The 25,576-nt window shown below is 33.5% G+C and overlaps 1 protein-coding gene across 2 annotated transcripts in view; it reads left to right on the forward strand.

Moving 5' to 3' along the window:
- LOC137918843 (SH2 domain-containing protein 4B-like) overlaps window positions 1-25,576 on the forward strand; it is an 86,617-nt gene that overhangs the window by 47,039 nt on the left and 14,002 nt on the right. For both annotated transcript variants that reach the window (XM_068761767.1, XM_068761768.1), the window contains exon 2: window positions 16,813-16,927. In XM_068761767.1, coding sequence (XP_068617868.1) covers window positions 16,823-16,927 — 105 coding nt within the window. In that variant the 5' untranslated portion in view covers window positions 16,813-16,822. The remainder of the gene's footprint in view (window positions 1-16,812; window positions 16,928-25,576) is intronic.

Raw genomic sequence — 25,576 nt, forward strand, 5'->3', positions numbered from 1 at the left:
GATATTGATTTCCTGTTAATTTTCTAACTGTAGTGAAGTTTCGTGTTAAAAATTTAAAGTAAAAACACATGTTAATTGATACATTTATTAATTGAATTAACTACTCAAAATAAAATTTTGTATCTGTTATGTAAAATATACGTAACATTAAATAAACATAAAATAAACTATAAATAAAATAACATAAGCAATAAGTCAATATTTTTAGTGAGAAGGATGAACCTGATGCTTTAATAATAAGTTATCAACATTTGGCGTCAATTTTGTCAAGGTTAATCTTAAATCTCTCGGCTAATGATGTCCAGTAAATAATGTAAATGTTTTGATATTATAAGATAGTATGATGTAAGTAAATAGGTACTATCAGTGTATGTGTATGTGAGATCCACTATCGTGGACCCCCATTTTCATTTCATGGACTCCCAATTTTTTTTTCGCTGACGTAGACCCCTTGCAGGTTGTCGTAGACCCCTAGGGGTCGATATAGACCACTTTGAGAATCCCTGATATAGAGGTACAAGAGGCGGTCTTATCGCTCGAGACGATCTCTACCAGACAACCTTTGGATGAAGATGAGAGAGATGAAGGAGGTTGGAGAGAGAGAGACATGAGGTTTATCGTAATGATTAAAACATTCAAGACAAAGTAGAATTGCGGAGAAATTCATCAAGGACAGCATTTTGTAATATGTTATAACAATATAAACATATTGATTAGACGTGTTAGAAATAAGCGTCTCCTAAAGATTTCTGTAACAACGTCGACTGTCCACGTTGTGAATGGACGTCCTATGCGCTTGCTGGCTCGTGGCCTTCACTACACAAACTTAAGACCAAAACGCTCACCTGTACTGCCCTCTATGTGGCCTGCCCACTATCATTAAACTTGCTAATCCGCTGGAGTACGTCGGATATTTTCGTTCGCTTACGGATCCTTTTAATCCTGATTCGATCTCGTAGAGGAATATCGAGCATTTGCCTCTTCATGTCTTATTGACCGACTGAGTTTGTCAACGAGACACAGAGTAAGAGACCGCGTTTCTGTATAAACTTACACAAATATAAATAGATTGTCAATACCGCATTGGGACAATGACCCTGTAAGTAGTATTTGGTGTTTAATAAATAAACTTTGAGGGGACTCGCAGTATGACATTGAACGAAAGAAAAAAAATAGTTTTTATACGACGTAATAAGAAATAATCACACATAAAGAAAAGAAAAATTGAAAACTCACAAGCGAAGTAACATGTTATGCACAAACTGCTTATAGCTATATATAGCTGCTAAAAGCTAGCTCTTTGAGAGCCGTTATAACACGTACTGATATCAAACCTACATCGAATTAATTTATCACGGGTGAATAATGAATTAATTTAAAAAAATGTCATTTATTTTTGGTAACGACCAAAAAGAAGAAGTCAAAGTTTGGTGATGATTTATACGGAATATATAGTTGTTTTAGCCAACGGACGCCAATTGCAAGATATAGGCCTCTCCAAAAATCGCTTCCATGACCAGTCCTGTGCTGCTCGTATCAACTTCCTGTGACTTTAATGCGTCTACCTGCTTGAGAACCCTATATAGTTCTTACGCACCGTTTTATTTTGTCTTAATAATGTTTTATTTTGTTTTTATATGTAAGTAATCTGTAATGCTTTTGTGTTATCTCTGTTATAAAAGATTGTCATTCAATAAAATAATTATCATCCAAATATAATGCTTTTAAATCTCACAGATGAAATCAATTCTCAGACTAATATCTCCCGGACGTCATTAATTGAAGACACATTGAATACACCGAGTTATTACGCCTTTCAAGAACATATTGAAGTCAACATTACTTTTAAAGTAATCTTTTCGTTTTGTTATATGTTAGATTCTATAGTAATTTCGTATTAAGAGAGTAATTTCTGACCAATGGGTATTGATTTTAAAATTTACAAAATTCCCAAAGATTTCCTATGGGATCGGTAGAAAGCAGCCTACATTCAACATTTTCCAACGTAAAGTCGTCAAGATCTATTCACCGTGTGGGTGTATCTTATACATTGCGTTTGCCGTGGTCTGTGGTCTTCGAGCTAAATCATTAAAATTTGTATTTGGAGGACTTCGGTCTGTCTCCCGTATTTAGAGTACTATGAACGGTGAGATAGAGCTTGGAGAAAGGATAAATGCAAGTAATATCGCCTCCCTGGTAGGCGACGAAGGACATCACCATATATTCCTAACCTTGTGTAGAACAATATGTTGTATGTGTGCAATATGTAGTTATAAGACTTAGTTACGTAAGTCAGGGTCGGGTAAGATCTCAATAATGTGATCCATAAATAAAAATTGAGATAAAATATGTAATAATACATATTTTTCCTGAAAAAAAAACAAGATATTGACCTGAAACTTCTTAAACCTGTAAATTAGTCTCTTATACTAAAGTAATGTGACAGTTAGAACAATTCTGTGATATCATTAGAATGCAGGGGAAGGATGTAAGAATGAGTCTGAACGAAATGCAAAGAATATAAAGAAAACAGATATCGCAATGAAAGAAATATAAACAAAAGAAAATATGAAGCACGAAAGAAGGAAAAAAAAAATTAAAACTGAAAAACTAATTTACCCTTGTAAACAAAGTCCCTTGTTCTCCCGTGCTGTTGTTCCCTCGTGCACATAGGGGTGAATGAGAGGTTCCCGAAAACGGGGACCAAAAAACTCCTCAAAGGTTCTTCTATGTGGTTTGTCATTTTCTAAAGAAACATGTCAATATGCTCGGCTCCATAACTTACGATCGTCTAAGGATTTTCTCGTCCCTGATTTGATCTCGTAAAGAAATCCGTAGTTGCCGATAAGGCTCAGTGAGAGACCAAGTTTCTATGCAATAAGACAATACTTGTAAGACATATTGGTCATAGATTTTGGTTTTTAGGCAGTGAGTGACGTTGAACGAGATACCGATTCGACTTAAATTCGATTGACCCTTTTCTCGAAGGTGGACTTGCTTAGTTTGACTATAAACACCAATACGGCTTTATCACTATCACCATGTAAGTTGATACACCCCCACTGCAATGCACAGGATTCCCCCAAAGATGGCTGCTATGCCTGGTCTTATGCCACGTTCATTCAGCGACTGCAATACGTTTTACTATGATCTAATTAGTCAAGGAACATAGCTAAGCTGATTGGCAATGAGTTACTATTTTCTTAATGCGAATACAAGATTATATATATATAATTAAAAAGGTTACTTCAAGTAGCGCGCGGGCATTTACACCTCCGTGAAGCCGTACATAATGCGGAGAGACAACAGTAATGGCGACACATGGCATCCGAGGACAGCTATTGTGTTCCACTGTTACCGATTTGCACGGACTCCTTTTCACTCTGTTATCCACGAATCTCGGTCAAGGCAGACCGCAAGGTCATTGTTTAGCAAATTAGTCACTTGTGTATCGGAAAAATGCACTTTGTATGCATAGAGCGTTGTGCGAGGAACTTTCTAGTGCTTTTGTATGAAAGCAGTTGTTTGGTTAGCTACTCCGTATGTTTGTTTAGCAATTTTGAAAATTGAATTCGCAACTACTAAATGAAAGTTATTTGTTTGATTTATTTGCAAGTCATGACGATATATAGGAAAGATTTTAAATATTTACACTAGTCTTTTCAAAACATTGAAAGGATTAATTTGTCGGTTTAGTTAACTGCAAAAGCATTTAAAAAAAAAGACTTATTTTAAAATTGGAACAATTGTATGCGAATCCGAAAAACGGCCTCGAATCGCAATAGACATCTAATACATTTAATTACGAAGCATGTTTTTAAATAACATTTTTAAATAACGTTAGATATAACAAAGAATATTTCTAACTTTTTTAAATTTGTAATTGTAATTGTCTATATACGTGAATATCACATTAAAAGTATAGTATCCAAAAATTATTCGAGCAATCGTACAACATCGCTATGTTTAAATATACCATGCGGTCATTGAATATTATTCTCCCATGTGTATGCCAAATATATCAACTACAACCAGGTAAAAGAGTAGGTTTCACGTCGAGGTTCAGCTCCCGAGAGTTGAACCTTGAGTTGTAGAGTTGAACATCGGCCCATGTTCCTAGGAAGACCTCTAGTTTCGCATTAAAAAAAGTTTAGGTCAAGACCTCAAAGCTTTCCCCTTCTTAGGTAGGAATACAAGTCAGGCATATATACATTAAAAAATAGTTTTGCCACGCTAGCGAGAAATAAATTCAAGTGTCTATAAGACATTAATGCTTTTAGGCTATTGTTTTTCTATCTAAAGCAACAAATGTGTATTATAATACATTTATTTATTTATATAAAAACTATTAAAATTTTGCAAACTACAGTTTTAATATTCTGCATACGTTTGACCGAATTATATCGAAGTTGTTTTGTTATATTCGCAGAAAATGCTAATGAGCCAGAGCAAGTGATTTCTTTATTTCAGTCAGACAATTCTTTTGGTTTTGAGTTCATTTAGCGTAAAAGCTATGCAAACTCCGACCCACATTCTCGCAACGACGACCGCAATATTAATTGACTGTAATATACGTAGAAGTCATTGCGGTATACATTTGTACGTATTTATTTTTGTTAATTTAGGAAATTAAATCACGTTTGGATAATAAGAAATTTTAGTTACATTATTCACGTTATGGTTCTGAACCGCTGGTTTAGTATTTATGTTCTGGAAGTTTATGAATTTGGAGTGAATTTATTATTTTTAAAAACAAAATTAAAAATGTACACACCATAATAGGTAGATTTCGAAGGTCTTCGACCAATGTGTGTTCCCAGTGATGACATATATCCGAGACGTCATCACTTACGACAAGCCTTACACGAAGGCACAAGACCACCCAAGGAGCAGTGGAGAGGTCTATAATCGAATCTGAAATAAATGAAGAAGAACAATCAACGACGTAGCTCAAAGAATTGCGCGTATGAAGTAGCAGTGGGTGGGGCACATCAGCCATGCATCATGAGCCGGGGTCGAAAGGTTCTCGAATGACGAACCGGTAGACGCGGCGTGGATAGGCCCTCCATTAGGTGGATCAACGAAATAATTAAAGTCACGGGAAGGCACTAGATACAATGTTAAAGTAACCGTGAATTAATTAAATATCTTTTTCCTTAACGTCTTATTGTACTGTAACGGTATAAGTAACAGACTTCAGATATGCTTTAAGTTATTTATGCAAAAAAGTATAGAGCCGGCTTAATAATACTGACAATTATTTAATGGAATCAGGCGTTATTTTGCGGAAGTCCATCCTAAGTAAGAAAAGGATCAATATTTAGCCACTTCCGCACATGCAGTGGTAATCGTGCAACAAAGCGCACCGCCCGCCAGCCCGCTGATAAATGCGCATGCGGCAAACAATGCGATTACACAACTACCACCGTTAAATCACTCAACACGTGTTTCACCCATCCATGGGGTATCTTCAGGAGTTATGTTACACCGATTAGTGACTCTGTGTTTGACATGTGCGGATGTGGCTATATATTGGTCCTTTTCTTACTTACTGACAATTATTTATAAAATACCTTTATCTAAATGTTTGTATCTTCTTTCATCAACAATTCAATCGTAAGATGTCCACAGTAGGACACAGTCTGTCCACTTTGTGGGTATACTTTGGTAATGTTAAGATTCTAGCGATTATCTTCGCGCTAAAACCTATGTAGAAAGTGATCCATAGAGTATCCATATGTTCAGCATTGGACCTGTACGGGTGAAATAATTACGATGGTGAATGTAAAGTATTTAAACTGCTAGAAATGTTTGTAGTATATAAATAATAAACAGTATATACGTGAAACTTGTAAATATTCTTTTAATAGGTTGTATGGTCACAAATGTCCTTGTCTCTCGCTTCGGACGCTCCTTCCGCCCACAGTACAATTAATATAGCCTCCGTATCCACTCATGTAAAATATATGACTCATACAATAAAATTAAATTAGAATACCATTACTATGTTCCTATGTGGTCACAGGCCTATCACAGATAGAGAATACAGAGCGTATAGTATGCGCGCAAGTGCTAATCACGTTCTAGGCGAGTGTCAAGACGGGAGAAGTAGACAAACATATCTATTCTAAAATATCTCGTATGCGTCTTGACAATCTCAACCTTCAGTCTCACTGGAGGTGGATTTTAGTATGCACGCAAATGTTACTTACTTCCAGCGGTATGACGGAGAGGGTAGAGGACAATCCAACTGTTCTGAAATATCTCGTGTGCGTTTTGTCAACTTCAACCTTCACAGACTCATCGGTCGGTAAATTTAGTATGCACGCAAGTAATAATTACTTCCTGCGGTATGATCGAGACGGTAGATGACAATCCATCTCTTCTCAAATATCTCATGTGCGTTTTGTCAACCTTAACCTTCACAGACTCACCGGTCGGTGAATTTAGTGTGCACGCAGGTAATCATTAGTTCTTGCGGCATGACGGAGACGGTCGATGACAATCCATCTGTTTTGAAATATCTCGTGTGCGTTTTGTCAATCTCTACCTTCACAGTCTCAACGGGTAGTGTACACGCAGGTACTAATCACTTCCTGAGGTATGTGACTTGAGGGCGCCGAGCATTGAAGGTGGTTAGCCTAAACCTCTCTTACGTAACTCAGCTCAACGGCTCTCTCGGGGAACCTTGGTTTAGGCCGTTACATAACATGCTATATTACGAATTCGGAGGTCTCCGAGCTTTTAAAAGCAGACCTTTCATAAAGAGACCAGGCGCAAAGATATGACCTCTTGCCAGCCAGTACAAATAGACAAAGTTTTCATACTTTCATACTATGGATTGTCATAATAATGTCCGTTGATACTTTAAGGTTGTAGAGTGAAGATCAGGTTCTGGCAAACAACGTAGAACGTCCATTAACAGGCTGGAGAGACGAGCTTGTTACGGCTGCTTACAGGTCTTATAGGAAAGTTGTGGGGAAAGACCATGTCCAGCTTTGGACGTTCTATGGCCTAAATCATGGATGCACAGACCGCGGCCCGTCGGTCGAATACACTGGTGGCCCACCGACAGCAAAAATAATACTCTCGTACATTCTAAAAATATTGAATTCGAATTATTACCAATTCTTTATTGTCTTTAATTACCTATATTTCTGGCGGCCGGCCCGCCATTAGTTCATGATTTTCCCGAGTGGCCCCTAGTCTTAATAAAACTGTACAAAGGCTTAAATGATGATTATGTCAATTTCATTTCAGCGAATTCTACTCTTAGATTCTTCATGCCTTTCAAAATTGATAGAAGCCGATGTTGAAAAATTTTAAGATATGATAGTAGAAATTGAAACATAATCTAAAAATGTTTTAAACAAGGATTCTTATTAGTTAATAAGTATTATCAACTGTATTATGATAATCATAAGGTACAAAATAAATTATTTTAATATATTGCTTTCTAAATACAAGTTGGCATTTTGGGAGACGGCGCCAGAATTACATAATCACTTTGCAAAGATCTCATTTTATAATTTTGCATTAAGCTGACGGCATCGATTTGTATTTTTGTTTTAACTGATTTGATGTAGTAGCCGGCATTTGTTTTGGCACGTCCATAATATTAGTCGACATAATCATAGTCGATTTTAACTACTTTATATATTTATACAGGATGGATGGTTATAGATATAATGGCGTGAATGTATAGCTCATTTGCTGTCAATTAATATATGAGATCTAAAAATCAAAGGTTTCAGAAATAATTAATAAATATGATTTTATAGTAAGAAAAAGAGTTTTCAAAGTCGGAAAACTACATATTAAAATAAGTCAATGTATATTATCTTTCTCTGCATGCTTTGTACTGGCGGAAATTAATGATCTCTCGCGTTAAAAAATATATTATACAGTGTGATTAGTTTTTACGTATCAAAAAAGATGTTTTCAAGTAAGGTTAACCGCATATTAAACTAAATTATTCTTTACTATATGACCTGACAGATTTTACTGCCAGAAGAAAATGACCTGTCGAATTCTTATAGAAAAAATAAGTTAACGTCACATATTTCCGAGTGATCATTTATAAATGTTGTTTTTTTTTTAGGAAAATTTACACCTTTTTTACCTATACACTTATTAGCAATCACCATGTATAGTTATATAAATATTGACAAAAGATATGCCAAACTGACTGACGTGCCAAATCAAATGCCGGGTACTATATAATGATTCTTTTTTTTGTCTTAGAATAATGAAAAAATATCTTCTATTATTCAGCTATTTGTAAAGCAATTTTTGACATAAATATTCTTTGAATAAATATTTTTGTTTACATAAAAATGCTATTTACATTTTATTGTTTTTAAAGTGGTTAAAATTATAATAAAGCGGTATAAATTGTCTTGTAAACCGGATCTTTCTATAGTAATATTTATCTATAGTGCAACTATAGCTGTTGTAATAAATTTTAAGATATTACGTTTTAACTGTATATATAGGTTTTTAATTAATAACGATAAATATAAAAATGCTGATTGTTATCTGTATTGATTTACATATGAATCGCGAATGTTTTTTTATGTACGTGATTTGATAAAAAGGGCTGTAACTTTTTATAAAATTACTCATTTCCAGAAGGTTTTCCCATGGTGACACGAAGGTGAAAAAAAAAAAAATTAAAAGTTGGCAGTCATTGTAAATAGAACTAATATCAAAGGCTGTATAACATTGATTTAGTCTTATCAATGGCAATAATTTTAAAAACTTAAATTTGTTACAATTAATTTTCTTAGTCCATGTGGACTTGTCGTTGTTTTTTGGCAATGTACAATATACTGATCGGTGTCCGTGTAAACGATTTAAAAGTGTGAATATATAGTTCATTAGTCAACTCAAAACTTTACTTTTACAATGTGATCTTTTTGGAAAATGTAATATTTTTTTTTGTTACAACCCTATAGGCCAATAACGTCTGGCAATATAAAGTGTGCAGAGACAAATAACAAACAATAATTATTTTAATACGTAGTAATAATAAAATCTAAAACTTTTTTTGTACTTAATTATCATTGCGTTATTTATTGTTTCTATAACCATTGAGTTGTATATACCTCTTTAAAGCTATTACATTTATAACGAATCACCTGTATACATACGTTGAGCGTTAGAATGTGACATACCATTGTTTAATACTGTATTTAATGGCAACCAGAAAATTTACGACACATTCCTGTTGGTTAGTAATAACGAGGTAAGGATGCGTTTTCACTGGCGCAAAATATCAGTCTACATGTCTCCTTTGCACGGTGCAGACGTGTTATCTTGCTCTTAGATTAATTGTTTACGTTTTGGCATCTTTATAACCTTATACACTATATATATTGGTTGTTAATTTAAAACTGACTATACGACTCTAGACCCCAGGGTAACCTTCAAAATTTGGTGCTTCTGTTCATATTAAGTTCAAGAATAATTTTAAAAATACATTTAGTCTTAAAATAATGATTAAATTCGTACATTTGTGGCTGTTACAGAACTCGTTTCATGGCTAATGTGCATTACGTAATAATATACGTCGACCCTAAAATTAAACTTTGAAATGGACCATTTTCTCATGAGATTTTATGACTTGAATACTAAGTAAAGATTTACCATGTAAGCTAATACTGTAGGGCTGTCAAATAAGTTAGATATTGATTCTGTTATATTTAGCAAGAACGCCATTTTAAGGTACAACTGGCCACTTCGGATATCAATACTCTTTAGAGTTGATTTATTACTGCTCATTGAAATACCTATCCCGATTTGAATTCGGTTGCTAACAGTGAGGTAAGTTATTATTGTAAATACTCTCTGTTATATAGGTGCTTGATTATTTATGAAAAACCTTTAAAGCGGTGAATGTAGCAAATGACGTAATGATAATGTAGAAAAAAATCGCTTTCACAATTCGGTTTAAAATACGCATTTTCATATATTCGCTAATTAATTTTGAAACGTAGATACATAGTAAAATTAATTATTGTTCACTATTTATTCCAGCATTTATCACAAGTTATTAGTACATCGCATTCTTATAGAAAAAAAAATCACAGTGATCAATTTATACAAGTTGATGAAAGATTTTTTTGATAAATGAGTTATATATTCACTCTTAAAACTTTTACACTTATGTCCAATGATCCTGTATATGAACGAGGCTAATAGAACTATATAGGTGTTATTAGTCTGTGATTGCGAGACCACAAAACTCTTCTCACGAAAAGAGAGCACAAAGCAGGATACACCACGCGAGATTATTAATATTTCAATATATAGTTCGGATTTTTTGTCCATCCATATGCCGCTGTTCCCACGATGTTTTTATTCCGACAAATGAGGGTATACATTCACCCCTTTACTAACTATAACAAATCACCCTGTATGTTATTATTTTTATTCCGTTCGCGAAAATGTTTGTATGTAAATTGACAGCCCTGGCCTCAGCTAAACCAGTCCTGCCCGGGCCGGTATCACCGCCTCACCTTCACTTTTAAACTATTCGCTTTAGCTATTATCCGCGCGAGTAGTGGTGCAATTCGCCGTCACGACTCGCCTTTGTCTGCCGCTGCCGTCGTGGCCTCGGACTAAGTCCTGCTCACACGCTCCTCTGTTAATATGTGCGCCTGTGTGCGTGACTGTGTGCTTAAAGCTTTTAATGTGATAACTTGATGTTTTGTTTACTTATTTCTTTGTTGTGTTTTGTTATTATTCATTTATTAATACTGTTTGTCCGTTGGCATTTACATCTTGATAATTCTTTACTGAATAGACCACTTTGCAGACGGTCAAAGAGCCTTCTAGAGGGTTATGCTTGAGATTTTTCTACGAGATCGAATCATAAATGACCTGATCCGGAGACAGATGAAAGTAACCAATACATAGCCAATGTTTACATAGCTTAATGGAAGTGAAGTTGAAGTGGTAGTGAACAGATCACATAGCGCGTAAAACCACGCAGTGTGCGACATCCACCCACTAAATGAACAGACGACCTGGTTAAGTTTGAAACGATGATGATTTTGATGACAGTCAACTTGATGAGTCCCTCGGGGCCTAAGCTTGACTCCTTATTGTATATTATAAAAGACTAAAACTGAGATTTACGATCGTAGGTGGCGAGTTCGATTTCCGGGATACACTCTTATGTTTAATTCACACTTTGTGCATTAATTATATGATTGCAACTGCTCACATACAAGTTTCCAGACGATGGGCAGCAGTATTCTCTTCGTAACATTATATAACACTGCGATCGCCAAGTCGTCTGCAAAGCGTTTCGATAATAGTAAATCCCCTCATAGATATCTTTGGGGGAGATTTATGCCCTGCAGTTGGCGTCTATGGGATGAAACGACGAACGAACGAACGATATATATAGAGCTTTACAACCGTTTGGAACATGGCACGCGGAACTTCTGATATAAAACGAAAATATTCCAATACACCAGTTTCAAATCAATTCAAAAGTTAAGTTTGATAATGGTGTATAGTATATATATTTATGCATGTATATTTTTACGTAACGATAGTTTTTTTTTTAACTATTGTTCTACTGCTAAACGTATCTGTATATCATGTGCAAGGTGCTATAGCGATGTATAATTAAGCAATTTTATAATTACTTAATTATTTTATTGACGGGTTTTATCACCTATTCTGCAATTTATCGTGAGCTAATGTTGACTCGGTGTGTATTAATAAATATTTTAAGAACGAATGTTATCGCAATGCTGTTTTGTACTGTTAGCCCTAAGGCTTTTACAGCTTACGGATCGGTAATGTCCGTGAACTATACTATAGACTAAAGCATTCGGGTTTCCGGACCTGCATTAGACATTCTGATAGAGAATGAGGTTGTTGAGACGAGGTTTACCTGGTCGAGTCTGTGTTGCTGTTCTCATCATTCAGTTCCACATGCGGCGTTCGATCTGCTGGTCGCTTCGCATCTCACCTTTCCTAGGCCAGTTTAAAATGAGAATACGTCGAAGACAGTTGTTAACGAAGAGTTGGAGCCGACGCGAGATATTTTTTGTGATCTTCCAAGTCTCGCATTCATATTATACAAATAATAAAAAGATAAAAATTATAATTAATGATTTCTAGTGAATACGACTATTAAATTTTGCATTTTAAAATAAAGTGTAAAAATGAGAGAAGTGTATTGAAATTAATAGGTTTGATTCAAAAATCACCATTCTCACCTTGATCGAACGTTAAAAATATCTAAAACGGTATATTATTAATTTTTCAATCTATTCCGTGGGAAATTACATCATCAAAGAATTCGATTAGCCTAGACGTGGCCTTATTTTGTATAGTGTTGTAATCAAATTCAAGCTTCATTTTATAAAACAAATGTAACATGAGATTAGCTATACGGGTAATTATGAATTTCTTAAGAGTCCTACGCAAAGTGTTAATGATTAATATTTCAACACGTAATAGTTCAAATTACAATTAGACAATAAGCGGTTCAAGCGAACATGCTGCAATTGTGTGGGCGGAAACATGATGAACAAGCATACGTATTATTCATTTTGATTGTTATGTTAATGTATAAATATAAACTGTTTTAAAATTAAGATACAAAATCCTAATTATTGTTTTCTTTTTGTTTTATACTCTCTGTGTAGCAAAGTTGAACATACACCAGCTACAAAACTTCCTTATCTTTAAAAGACAGAGAAACTGCTAATTAGCACGATCTACAATACAATAACAAATTTTACGCGAGATATATATATATTTTAAGACAAGCCTTTTTAATCTAGACTCTGCTTCTCAGAAGTAAATAAAGCGAATTTTTATGATGCATTTCTTTGTAAGTGATGAATGTTGTGTTTGATTTTCTTGCTTACTGGAAATATATTCGTCAATTTTGTTCTTGGTTTCGATTGATGTGAATGCTGTTAGCCTAAAGGATTTTACAGCTTCATCAGTACTGAGTTCACGGAGCCGAAGAGTGCATGAACTTATCAAAAAAAAAATCGCTTAGTCAGTCGTACTCCAGATGCGGGATGTTCGTACATAACAACAGCTCTCCCGATTTATTTTGTGATGGCAATTGTAGCTTTCTGGTATTCTTCTCATGATGTACATAGGTGAACACTATAAATAAACAGTCGAGTGTATGATAATAATTAATTAATCAGAAAATAATATGTCAATTAATGTATCAGAGTTATGGTCATAAATATATAATTTAGTTAATTAACAATTTATGAGTATTAAATTAGTACAAGAGCGTATATGTTATAAGTATATTTAACATTGATGTTATCGTAAATGTTTCGGTAAAAGTGAAGGATAAATAAAGTTTAATCTTATTGATTGTAGCAATTCTAATGAGCCCGGATCGTAAATCTTTATACTGAATGTGTTGCTGGAGATTCTTATACCACTTCTCCCAGCGCCAACACTTTCCAAAGTGATAATAATGTTATTAGTCAGGTGATAGCAAACGTTAAGCTTCGACCTTCTCGTGTACCTCCGTATCCAGAAGCTTAATGGGTAGCGACTAATGACAAACCCAAGTCAAGGAACAATACAACCTTACTTGTAAATAAAGAGGAATGTCGCCTAACCTTTTTGGAATTCTGCAAAAAGGTTATAGGGAAAACAATAAAAAGTAATAAGTAAGTAAAAAGGAATAACAATAATGAAAATAATAATCCAAGAGTGATAAAATACCAGTGATATTAAATATGACATAGATAATGAGAAAAAAAGTAAGTCGAAGGAAGTGAGTTAAAAAAGTTAGTTAATTTGAAGAAATTCAAAGGAAAGATTGAAAGTACATTGAGAAAGACGAAGGATTAGTGTAGAAATGAAATGAATACGTAAAAAAATTGCTATATAGAACATACAAAAAAGACTAACGATAGGCGATGAAAGAAAGGTTCCAAAAACGTGGCCTTTGTGTTGTGATCTTTAAGCTTTGTCACTCCATGGAGACCTCGGTGACTAAAAGCTAGATGACCTTCCAATCGAGTATGTCCAATCGTAGTATGTAGCAGCCGTTGGTGCACCAGGAAACCCAAGAGCTATCTTAAAAAGAGGTTTTAGGCTAAGCACCCTCTGCGCCCTGCTACTTCGAATCCACATCTGCAAAAGCATTTTCGGCAGCAACAAGAGTCCGGTAAAAAAAAAAACTCTAATCTTATTATGTATTCAAAGACTTGCGTAGACAATTTTATACCGCAGTCCGCCCGGCGGCGCTGGCGTCGGCGATATGAATTATTTAAGCTGCGCACACGCAAGCTCGGCTTATCTGTATGCGGGGCCGCTCGTTAGTCGTGTATTGTATTATGCTCTCTTGGAATTATGTTTTAAAAAAAAGTGGTAGAAACGGATGTGTGAGTCGACTTGCATTCTTGAATATTTGACAAAATATCGTTTTATACAGGTTGATTGATAATGTGTTAAAGCTTCAAAGGGTCAAATATATTACTTCTCTTATTTATTAAGGAGACGTTAGATTCTAGGTTAAATTTCATCTTCTAGAAGTAGAGTTATAAAGAAATAATATAAGAATGAGTTAGGTTTGTTAACATCGGGGAAAAAACATTTAAATAAACTAAATACAGTTTCTCTTATGGTATTATATATTATTCCAGAATATTATAGTAAAGTTTTTTTCTTTTATTCTAAAAGCGGTCCTGCTTTAAGAAGTTATTTATTCGTAATATGTACGGCAAGTGTCCACACGTGCGTAACAAATACGACACCATCAACAATATTGTTTGCCCGCATTTTCTGTCCCACAACAAAGCTTGGGATTAAACAACATTTTTTTGTTGTACCCACATTACGTCCACAAGCATATGGGTTGCCAGTCACTGATGTTTGCATGTTTACACTTTTTATGTTATGAACACATATTGACATACAGAGTATACAGAATAACAGGCATTAAAGGATGTATGTATAACTTATTTGCAGTCAAGTGATGTATCTCCAAAAACTCAAGGGTTTTAATAATAAATAACGCATTGACAATGTACTTGTAGTAAGAAAAAATATTTTCAAAATTAGAATCATTACTACGTATTAAAACTAATTACTATTTATTATCTTATTTACCCCTGCAGACTGTACTGCAAGAAGTTATTTGCCTGTCTCATTACAATAGAAAAAATAATTGATGTGAAATAATTCAGAGTGATCATTTTATGCAGAATGATTGCAAATAGATGTAAAAACTTTTAAGCTTTTTGCTGACAAATTTTTCATATTATTATACATACAATATAATCATACTAAAACATACACAAATAATATTTTGTTAATTTTTAAGAATGGCTTATAAATTTAAAAAGAGTGCTGTTAGATATCTTTTATGTAATCTCTCGTTTTTCGAAGTTGATCGTGTTATTTAAAACACAATAATACTTTCGATATTAATTATTGTTACTTTGTGTATGAATTACTACTATATCTGTTATATATGTTATGTCCGTTAATCTAGTTCAATATACACATATTTCTTTAATTTTTTTAGGTTTAAATCAGAAAATATTTAAAACTTAAATAAAAAATTAAAACTTGATCTGTCCCGTGTTAATTTTTATGGTTCTTTTCCGCTTAGTCGGGCGCAAAGAATACGCAATAACAAAACGTTCGATTCGACATTTTTATTATGTAGAGAATTTTGTATGTTATTCGCTTTTATATTTGTACAATGAAATAATTGTTAAAATGAACTAAAATACATTGAAAAATAATAACGGTTATAAAAAGATGTTAGCCTTGTACATCCGTAATAAAGTTACTTTTTTTTAAATAATATGTGTAGGAATAAAATGTAATTAATTTATATTAACTTTTTAAAGCTAAATCCAAAAATCTTTGTTAATGTGGCCAAATAATTTTTCTTAAATATTTTGTGTTTTTCGATATTGTCAAAATTGAATTTGGAACGTTACTCTACAAAAAAGCCTTGATGACATTTGCAACCGGTTAGCTGTACGTTTTAACTTCATGATATAAATGCGTATTGTTTCTGTTGATGCTATCGCTGTTAACCCGGAAGGCTTTTACAGCTGCACTTAACTTAACTTCACGGAACGTAAAGGTTTATATGTTAATAAAAATTGGTTGATGATACAAGAAACTTAATTAGTAAAAGTTATTAACATTCGTATTATATAATTAAAGGTAAAAAATTCCGCCGCATGTTTACGCTTTATTTTCAAGCGCAGGGCACGACTTCCTTTGTTTGTATTTAAAAAAAAAGATACCGCTTACCGTATGCGAGCAAATGAACTTAGCCCAGAGGTTAACAGGTACAGAGGTATATATGCGGAAATATTGATAAGTAATTATAGGTTAGATCTTAATGGGATGCGGAAGTAATCTAGTTATGCGACGTATTAGTACGAGTGCTATTATGACCTGATTAGGTGTTTATATTACCTCTATAAAATGATACTACTAGCAAAAGTGAAAATGGTTTCGCGCTACATCAAATATATACGTGGGATGTCCCATAAATTAAAGTCAAAGCGAAATCGAATTATTATATTTGAGTATATTGTTCGAGAAAAGTATTGATCGCATTAAATATCTGGCGGAGTACCTTATGATTTTTTATAGTTTTTGTAAAAATGAACTGGAATTCGATTTCAATTCATCTCGATAAGGCAAAATATTTCGAAGTATAAACACAAAAGCCTTGTGTTGTGATATCTTCTACGTTTAAAATAATAAGTGTCAATTAAAAGATGGAAAACTTTGGTTTGTTATTAATTAGATGTTTGTTGTGTTGTTGTGTAGGGTCGGCGCCATGTTGCAGCAGATCCTGCGCGACATGTGGGTGGACCCAGAGATCCTCGCCGAGCTCGACGAGACGCAGAAGCAAACCCTCTTCTGCAAGATGCGAGAAGAGCAGGTACATTACGAACACAAATAATTAAAAAAAAATTAAACAAAATGGCGGGTGTATTTTGGTAAGTGTGTCACGGATTTGGAGTCGTTGCGATTCGATTGGCTTTTTGTAAATTCTATCCTTAAGACGGCTTCACAAAAAAATAATTCAGAGTTTTTAAATCACCTAATGAATGCGAATAATTATTCATCTAATTTCGGGAAATTTTGATGTATTTTAAGAAGATGACTGGTTTCTATTTATTGTTTTGTTTTATGTACAAACTTGAATTAGTGATTAAAGAAAAAAATAAACATTAGAATAATTACAGAACACTTCATATTTCTGTAGATATTTATTTATTAAGATAAGTAAAAGAGTACATCGTATTATGACTTATTTCGGATAAAACATATAAATGTTTTGATGGCAACAAAGCAAAACATTTTTTCAATGTTAACCTTTCGTAAAATTTTGTTAAAAATAATCAGTATGTAACAGTAGTTATGACATGGGGATCAGAGACGTAGTAGCTTACGATGGCCCTCAATAGAAGCTTCCAGGTCACCAAGAGGGCAATAGAGAGGGCTCGAGATTTCGTTGCGAGATCGAATCAGAAAAGAGAATTTCAAAAGAACCACGGTTACCGACGTATCATCGCTAATGCATCTGACGGTCGTTTGGCCTGATAGGTTCTAAAGTAAAACCAACGAGCCGATAGACGCGGTATGGGCAGGTCCATATTAGAAGCACAGATGGCATAATCAAGGTAGAGGCAAAGTAGCTGTTTACCTCAGTAGATCTTTGGAGGAGGCAAGTGCCTTACTAAGGGGAAAAGAAGAACAAAAAGGCAAGTGCCTTGCTGAGGGGTCTATCTTGAAAAGAAGAACAAAAATAGTAGTCGTATTCGTATTGTTCGTCCTTATTTAAGATATTTTAAGTAATTTCTACGAAATAAATTTAATTAATCTTCCCAAATTTTATACCTTTTTAACGCAACAAATAAACAAAGCGACATTATAGTTTACTAAAGAACAGAAGCTGTACTTTGTAGAAAACGACAGTTGCGCCATTGGAACGTTAGTGTTTCTCTCTGCATTTGTGTCAGTGTGCTTATTCTTCAGTTGAATTTACGTCGACGTCTGAAAATACATATGTAGACTATTCGGAATGGAGGACCTATTTAGTTGATTGATAAAATTATATTATGGTGTTTTAAATGTATAATTAAAAACAAAATTTAGAGGAAAATGTATTTAAAAACTTTATAATATCGGGTTGTAACAATTTGTAAATACAACCTACGTCACTGAAACATAGACCAAATTTCAGTGCCTCGATTGGGACGTCAATAGCAAGCATACATTCACTCAACGAGCCGTGAAGTGGGCTATGTTTCGGGATTGCTGTACAAGTTCAAACAATCAGGAATAAGGAAATCTATTGACGAACTATTTCAAACATTTTCAAATGTATAATATGATGTCAATATGCATAAAAGGTGCTTTGGACTGAAAGAAAAAGTTTGACTATAACAACAAACGGGTGGACGAAACATAAGTTGAGAGTTCGGTTGTAAGTAAAAAAAGCCAGGAGATCTATTGTATATTGAACCTGTTAGTATGTATGTAGCTTAAATCTGTAATATTTGTGTAGTGAACATAGTACTGTATAACACTGGCATGTGAGATATCACACAGGTTTATTTTTTTTGTCATAGTATAAGAAATATAAATGGCGCGATTATCAATAACCTTGTACGGTAGGTGTTGCTAATGGTGTATACAGTTTTACGGAAAAGCTCGCCGATTGTCTCCACTCGGCTGTGACTCAACCGCTTTACTCGATAAAGGTAACAATACACTACACTCATTATATCAATTATTTGTTTAAAATAAATTCGTATCCAATTCACGAGAGTTTTATAATCGAATTTCTCATATGAAAGGAGATATATATATATAAGAACATATTATTTAACAGTTTAATTATGATTTAAATATATAAAAGCATAATCAGTAATTAAACTCTTCATGAAAAGTAAAATTGATCTTTAAATGAAATTTTTAATACATGTGTATTTTTTATTCAGGCAGTTCTTTTTACCGAATGTGCATAAATGCAGAAAAAATTATTTTGTATATTAATTAAAAAAAAAACCATACTCTACACTCTAACTTTCTACATATACATATAAATATTTGCATCTATGTATATATATATATACTTAAGCTCCGTATATTTTAACTATCTGATAAACAAGGAATAATATTATTAGTAGGTTTACACTTTAAATTATTTACAACAAATTGTGAATTGGAAATATAGTGTCCGTCCTTTAATTAAATATTTATTTCTTTACATATTAATAAATTTTTTATACTCACTTTCACTGTGTCTTTATTTTTTTTACTCTATACAACTAACAAAAAATGGACAATGTAAGATAAAACCGTATAACTTCCGCAACACTAATGTAACGGTAACCTTATTTTTCGACAATTACCGCACCTCGATTTCGACTCATTTTCGTATTTATCTATTTTTTCGTTCAATTTTACTTCTTTAACAATAGATACCTATTGCGTTCATAGAGATTGTTTCAAGGGCTCATAATATTACGTTTAAAATTAAAAATATCACAGATTGCTATTAAAAATATACAGTATCGGTTATTTTAGAGGTGGGCTTTTATAAATCGATTCCTAATAATCGATACAAGTTTGTAAAAATACTATATAGATTTGTATTACGTGTACTAGTTGATATAAAAATTACTGATACATTAGAAGCCACTATCACGTGGAACGATGACACAGTTATGGTTGCAAATCTAGATGCGAGCAACGTAAGATCAGGTCATCATCGGTATCTTTGGCGGAAGCCTATGGCCTGTTAATTTAACAAATTTCATTTATACGAAAAAGTTGATCAAAGATGTAAAGGTTAAGATTGTACTATCAAATATTAAAAAGCAATATATTTTACCTGTGGAAATTAATAATGCACACAAAAACCGATCTAATTCGGCGATCGAATTCTTATATGTTGAATGTATTTGCCTCTCTTGTATTTTTTTTACCAATCTACACTCCTGTGTTGTAGTTTTTTTTCCCTCCTTTATTGGTGGGAGCCTCTCGTAACCCCCCTATCTGGTGTGGGACAGGGACTTTTTATTTACATTTATTTAATTTTCACAGACATTTTTATTTTCTTTCTCTTCTTTCACACGTCACATTATCTTTCATTCGTTTCTTTCTTTCCACAATTCTACTATCTTACCCTTTCGCTCTTTACCGCCTTTCATTCATTCCTCATTACTTTAACATTTTCATATATTCTATTCTTATTCTATTATATATAACATTTTTTACTTATATTCTATTATTATTCTATATCATTTTATTACTTTATTTTGCGTTTAATTTAGGTATTTTAGGAATATTACATATTGATTTGTTTTACATTATTTTTGATTTTTTGTTTTTTACATTTTTATTGGCTTTTAGTTTTCTCTATTGCATTTCTTATTATTTTTTTACAAAGTATGAGGAACTGTTCTTTGCTTTTTTCATCACTTATCAGATAGGCTATTGATTCCTCCCTGATTTTTACGCCAGACCGGCACTCGAATTCGAGCCGGAGTCCCTCGTGTGTTGTAGTTTAGTATTTCTGTCGATCGTAAATCTATTAATCGTCTTTTTGTATACATTTAAGGACACGTTATGTGTGTAAAGTCGCTGCGCTTGGACGAGTATATATAAACATCAGTTTGTCCTGCGTCAATTGCGAGAACTCCCAGCGCGACGTTCCCTGACAGTGACTAAGTTGCGTCGTGACTAATGCCGCGCAGGAATAACTGTCGCTCTTAATTTTCCTTTAGACACGCACACGGCTTAGCGACGTTAAGACTTGATTTATTATACATGTAAACTTGGATAAGTTCTTCGTCTATTTAGTATTCATACACAATGTTGCTGTAGAGGCAATTGGTAAAGGCATTATTTGTTAAAAAAATACCTTGAAAAAGCTTTTTATTCTTCTTATTGTGCTTTCTTAGCTGTCATAATGAATAAATATGTTTAAAAGAACAATAGATTTCTAATATGAATATACTTGAAGAAGCAAAAACACGTAAAAATAATCTAGTAAGAAATTAATTATCTTTTTTCTTTTACAAAGAAGAACTTTAGAAGTGAATAGGACGCTTCAATTATAAATTGTAAATCATAATAGTTTATTACTTACAATTATAAATTGATCTTAACCCTTCTTTGCATGATTCTTACTATTTTTTTAAAATAAATCAGGGTGATGTAATTAATGCTCTAGATTAAAGAAAAAATATTTAAAAAAATCCTAGTGTGAATAAATCATGCATTTTCACATATTTAGCCCGGTACTAAATAAATAAAAAAATGTTGTTTACTTAGTCTTCTTTATTCTTAGTGATAATTCAAAAAACAATAATTATTTTATTTAAGCACCAATTGACGCCACATTTATTACACGAAATTGTAGAATAGCCTTTACATTTGGGAAATTTGCACCGGGGTGACCCACCTACTTTTGGTCAATGTTCAGCACCATTTTTTCTTATGTCTTTTGGAAGTGGTGGAGCTGGAGAACCTTTTCTTTTTTTGATTGTAATTCTTCTTCTAGTACACTGGTACCAGGACGCCCTCTTTTAGCTGCTTTGGTGGTTCCTTTGTTGCATAGCACAAAGGACAATTCATTTCTGAATTGGCCCATTGTAAGCAAACTCTTTTTAGGTTCATCACTTTCTTGAGCATTTTTTTTTACAAACAATCCAAGAGTTTATAATAACAAGATCAAATAGATGAAAAAAAAAACGCAAATACCACTTTTTAGACCCCATTTTTATATGATCTCAGCCCAAAAAGCTATCCATGAGATCTACTCCTCCCATATGTTTATTGTATTTTTGGACAAAAAACGGACAAGTAATACCAGTATGTATACTAGTATGATCTTGTGCTAGGAAATTTGATTATTGGCATGTATAATAATATACCAAAGAACTTATACAAATCATATTCTGTAAATGATATAGATGAACTGGGATTACTCTGTTTATTATATAAATTTGTCTCCTTTAGTAACGTTTTGATAAAATCTTCGGTGATAAAATGGTTAAAACATTGATATGGAGTTTCTAGGTGTGATAGACCACCTGAAGCAGCAGAACTCCCCAAGAAAGTAATTTTATCTGTGTCACACACCAGATTCCATTTTTTCCAAATCAAGTTTCTTTTGTCAAATGGAAAACTGGTTGAAGACTGCAAATTAGATGAAGTTGATGTGTGAGAGGGTTCTTGATCGTCTGGTTCTACAGGAGGAGGTTCAACGTCAGCAGTTTCATCCACATCGTCATCATCATTCTCCTCCTGCAACACTTATAATTTCATCAGCATCGTGGTTTTCATCATCGGAATCTTGGTCATTAAGGCCATCTTCTGATAGCCAACCGCCTTATAACTTACAAAGATAATCTGCAATATCTCTTTCATTCAAGTTTCCCCAAAAAAACAACATAAAATAAACATTTACAAAAAAAATTTCCCATACGTTACAAGTGAAGTAACTGCATAGTGATGTAAATTTCTATCGCAAAGTTTTGAGAAATTCATTTATATTGTTTTGATATAAATTGTACATAAAATAGCAAAAACATGAAAACTAACCTTTTTTCCACTCATTTTCATTTTTTATTGTATTTTATATCTCCGTTTATTTCCATAAAAAAAATTAAAATCTCGCTCCTTCCTTCCAGTCACAACAAACAGCAGAATGACAAGTTCTAGGTCTGGTAATTCACAGTGACCTTTGCTATTTTTCGACAACCGCGTTTTGTTGTACGCAGTAGTCGCTTAAAAAGTTGCAAGCAACAACAAATTTACGTTACAAGGGTTTTGAGTATCTTTTTTTGTTGACTAAATGTTACGATTGAAATTTCCATCACCATGCAAAGAAGGGTTAAATATAGATGTAACGATCAGTGGTAGCTCAGCGATAGAGGATCGAGACTGGCAATCATAGGTCGCGGGTTCGATTTTTTATCTGGTAAACAATATTAAACAATTCACATTTTTTTAGGATTAATGATAGACCAGTTTCCAAGATGAGCAGCCGTGTCATGTGCGTACCATAATAGCTCAGTGTGATTGTCTTGTCTGCCTGACGTGGCGATTATGGTATATCCCCCATAGATATCTTTGCGGAAGGCCTGTTCCTTGCAGTGGATGTCTATGGGCTGAAACAATGATAAATGTTACTGTTATAATTTCTATGATTTCATAGAAATGCGCATTTAAAAATATTTCTAATGTTAAAGGATCCACGTGGTATTTAACTTGGTTACTTTTTAACTTATAGTGGTTACTTATCTTCGTTACGTCAAAAATGGTATTCGTTAATGTTTTTATTTTCCAAAAAAAAAATCAGTCGTCAGGTGCAAAGTAAAAGTGACAAGACCATTTTTTGCGATGATGAGAGCACAAAAGAAAACGTTTTAAGTTTTTTGCGTTTGTCCGTAAAGGCGGTGTTTGCGGTTGGAGATGAAAATTCTTTGTAACTCATTACGGCGTTTTTTGTGCTTGACCGGTGAAAGATCATAGGTTCGCAAAGGGGATGATATAGGTCCATAGCAATAATATCTTTCATAATAGCGATTCTATAGGCATTATGTAACAACTCTAGTTTCATATTTAAAATATTTACCTAATTATAATTAGCTTCAAATGCTATGCACAGAACTTGACAAGTGCGTGATCACTTTAGGTTATTTTTTATCATATTTACGTTTAGACGCGATTACAGGTGTCAGAGAGAGAAAAAAGATAAAATTGTCACATGTCCTTTCGTGTATCATATAGCAATACGTTGAAAATATTAACAATTTATTTCTATGTATTTTAATGAAAACTTGTTGTATTTGTTACATGTTATAACTGGTCGTTTATTATTAAGACATTAATTAGATGAATAAAGTGATTACTCTGAAATACGTATTATAATTATAATTATTTGACTACAACAAGTCAATATTTGCGATGTCAGCGTAGTGTGCACCAAATAAAACAAAGAAAGTCATGGTTCTAAACAACTTAAGTTCTATGATAAGGTCGTAATAGTTTTGTAACAAACAAACAGTTGATTCACCGGGTGAACGAGTGTATATCCGGTTTCTGCTTATCTATGTTGGTTCTAATAACAAAACGCACAAGCTCTAAAGACCGTAAAACCATTACGAGAGCTTGCAGTGGTAGTCGTGCAACAAAGTGCACCGCCGGCCAGCCCGCTGACAAAATGCGCACGCGGCAAACAATGCGAACTACACAACTACCTCCGTTGAATCACTCAACACGTGTTTACCCCTCCACGGGGCATCTTCAGAAGTTATGTTACACCGATTAGTGCTAAACACAGAGTCACTACATTTAACCGCTTGCATTGTTGGTTAAACCAAATGTTTTGAGCTGCCACCCGATTTAATTTGGTTAATTTGTTGATCAAACGCGCCTGTTCAGTTACACATGTTGATCTTAAATATTTAATGGAATCAAGCGTTATTTTGCGGAAATCCATCCTAAGTAAGAAAAGGCCAATATTTAGCCACTTCCGCACATGTCTAGTCATATTTGATAATTGAACTAGATTTAATTGCAATAAAACATGTTTTAAAATATGTTTTTCTAAACACAGGCTTCATTCTCATTATTTTCCACTTGAATCATTTTGGTAAAAAAAAAACAATACATTTTTTCTCCCTTTTAATGTCACCTTTCAACTGAAAACTATGATGGTTTATTTAATTTAGTGGAGAAAAGTGGATGGACACCATTACCTCTCTCGTTGTCTGTAAATTTCGCTCAGTCTTTATATATATATATATATAGCCTGTACCTTTCGCCTTGATAAACCGAAAATTGACCACGTGTCTAAAGTTCCAAGATAAAACCTTGGACAATCACGACCCCGGTACGGTTTATTAGTATGCTATCTCGTTCTATTTTATTACATCACGCTCCTCGCACTCCAATTTAAATGCCAGCGTATAAATTCTTTACAAACGTAAAGAAAACCTTGATTACAAATTAAAATAACGATAGCATTCACATAATTCGAATATATACAAGTGGAGGTCTCTAAATGTTGGAACATTTACCAATTTTACTTACATTCTATTTTCAAACATTTTTTTTCTTTATGCACTCGTGTTTAATCATCATGGCAACATCAGGCAGTGTATGTATGTTCGTCGTGGCGATCTTTAGAAGGGGTTATGCCTTGCTATCCGCTGACATAAAGACGATGATTTTTGATTAAAACTACTACAAACAGAAGCAGAAGGAAAGAATTCATTCGTTCGCTGGTTAGATCTAGTTAGAACGATGTTCAGGAATGAAGAATTGTTTAAACACAGTTTACTGTCTATCACTTTTTATATACAATTTGTTAGGAATTAACATCAGAATCAATTGATATAGAACTGTTATCTATTTTCTAATCCTATATCACTAGTCATTCTTTTTCTATGAACGTTTCACAAATTAAGGAGATTGGTGGAGTTTTAAAATATTGAATCATTACTCGATTTATTCTTTGTGGTATTCATGTTGATTGGTTATAGATGTAATAGCTTTAAAAAGC

Source organism: Battus philenor, unplaced genomic scaffold, assembly GCF_028537555.1.
Source record: "Battus philenor isolate CCGP_79_NKW_IND1 unplaced genomic scaffold, ilBatPhil1.0.hap1 SCAF_15, whole genome shotgun sequence".
In the NCBI taxonomy this organism is placed as follows: domain Eukaryota; kingdom Metazoa; phylum Arthropoda; class Insecta; order Lepidoptera; family Papilionidae; genus Battus; species Battus philenor.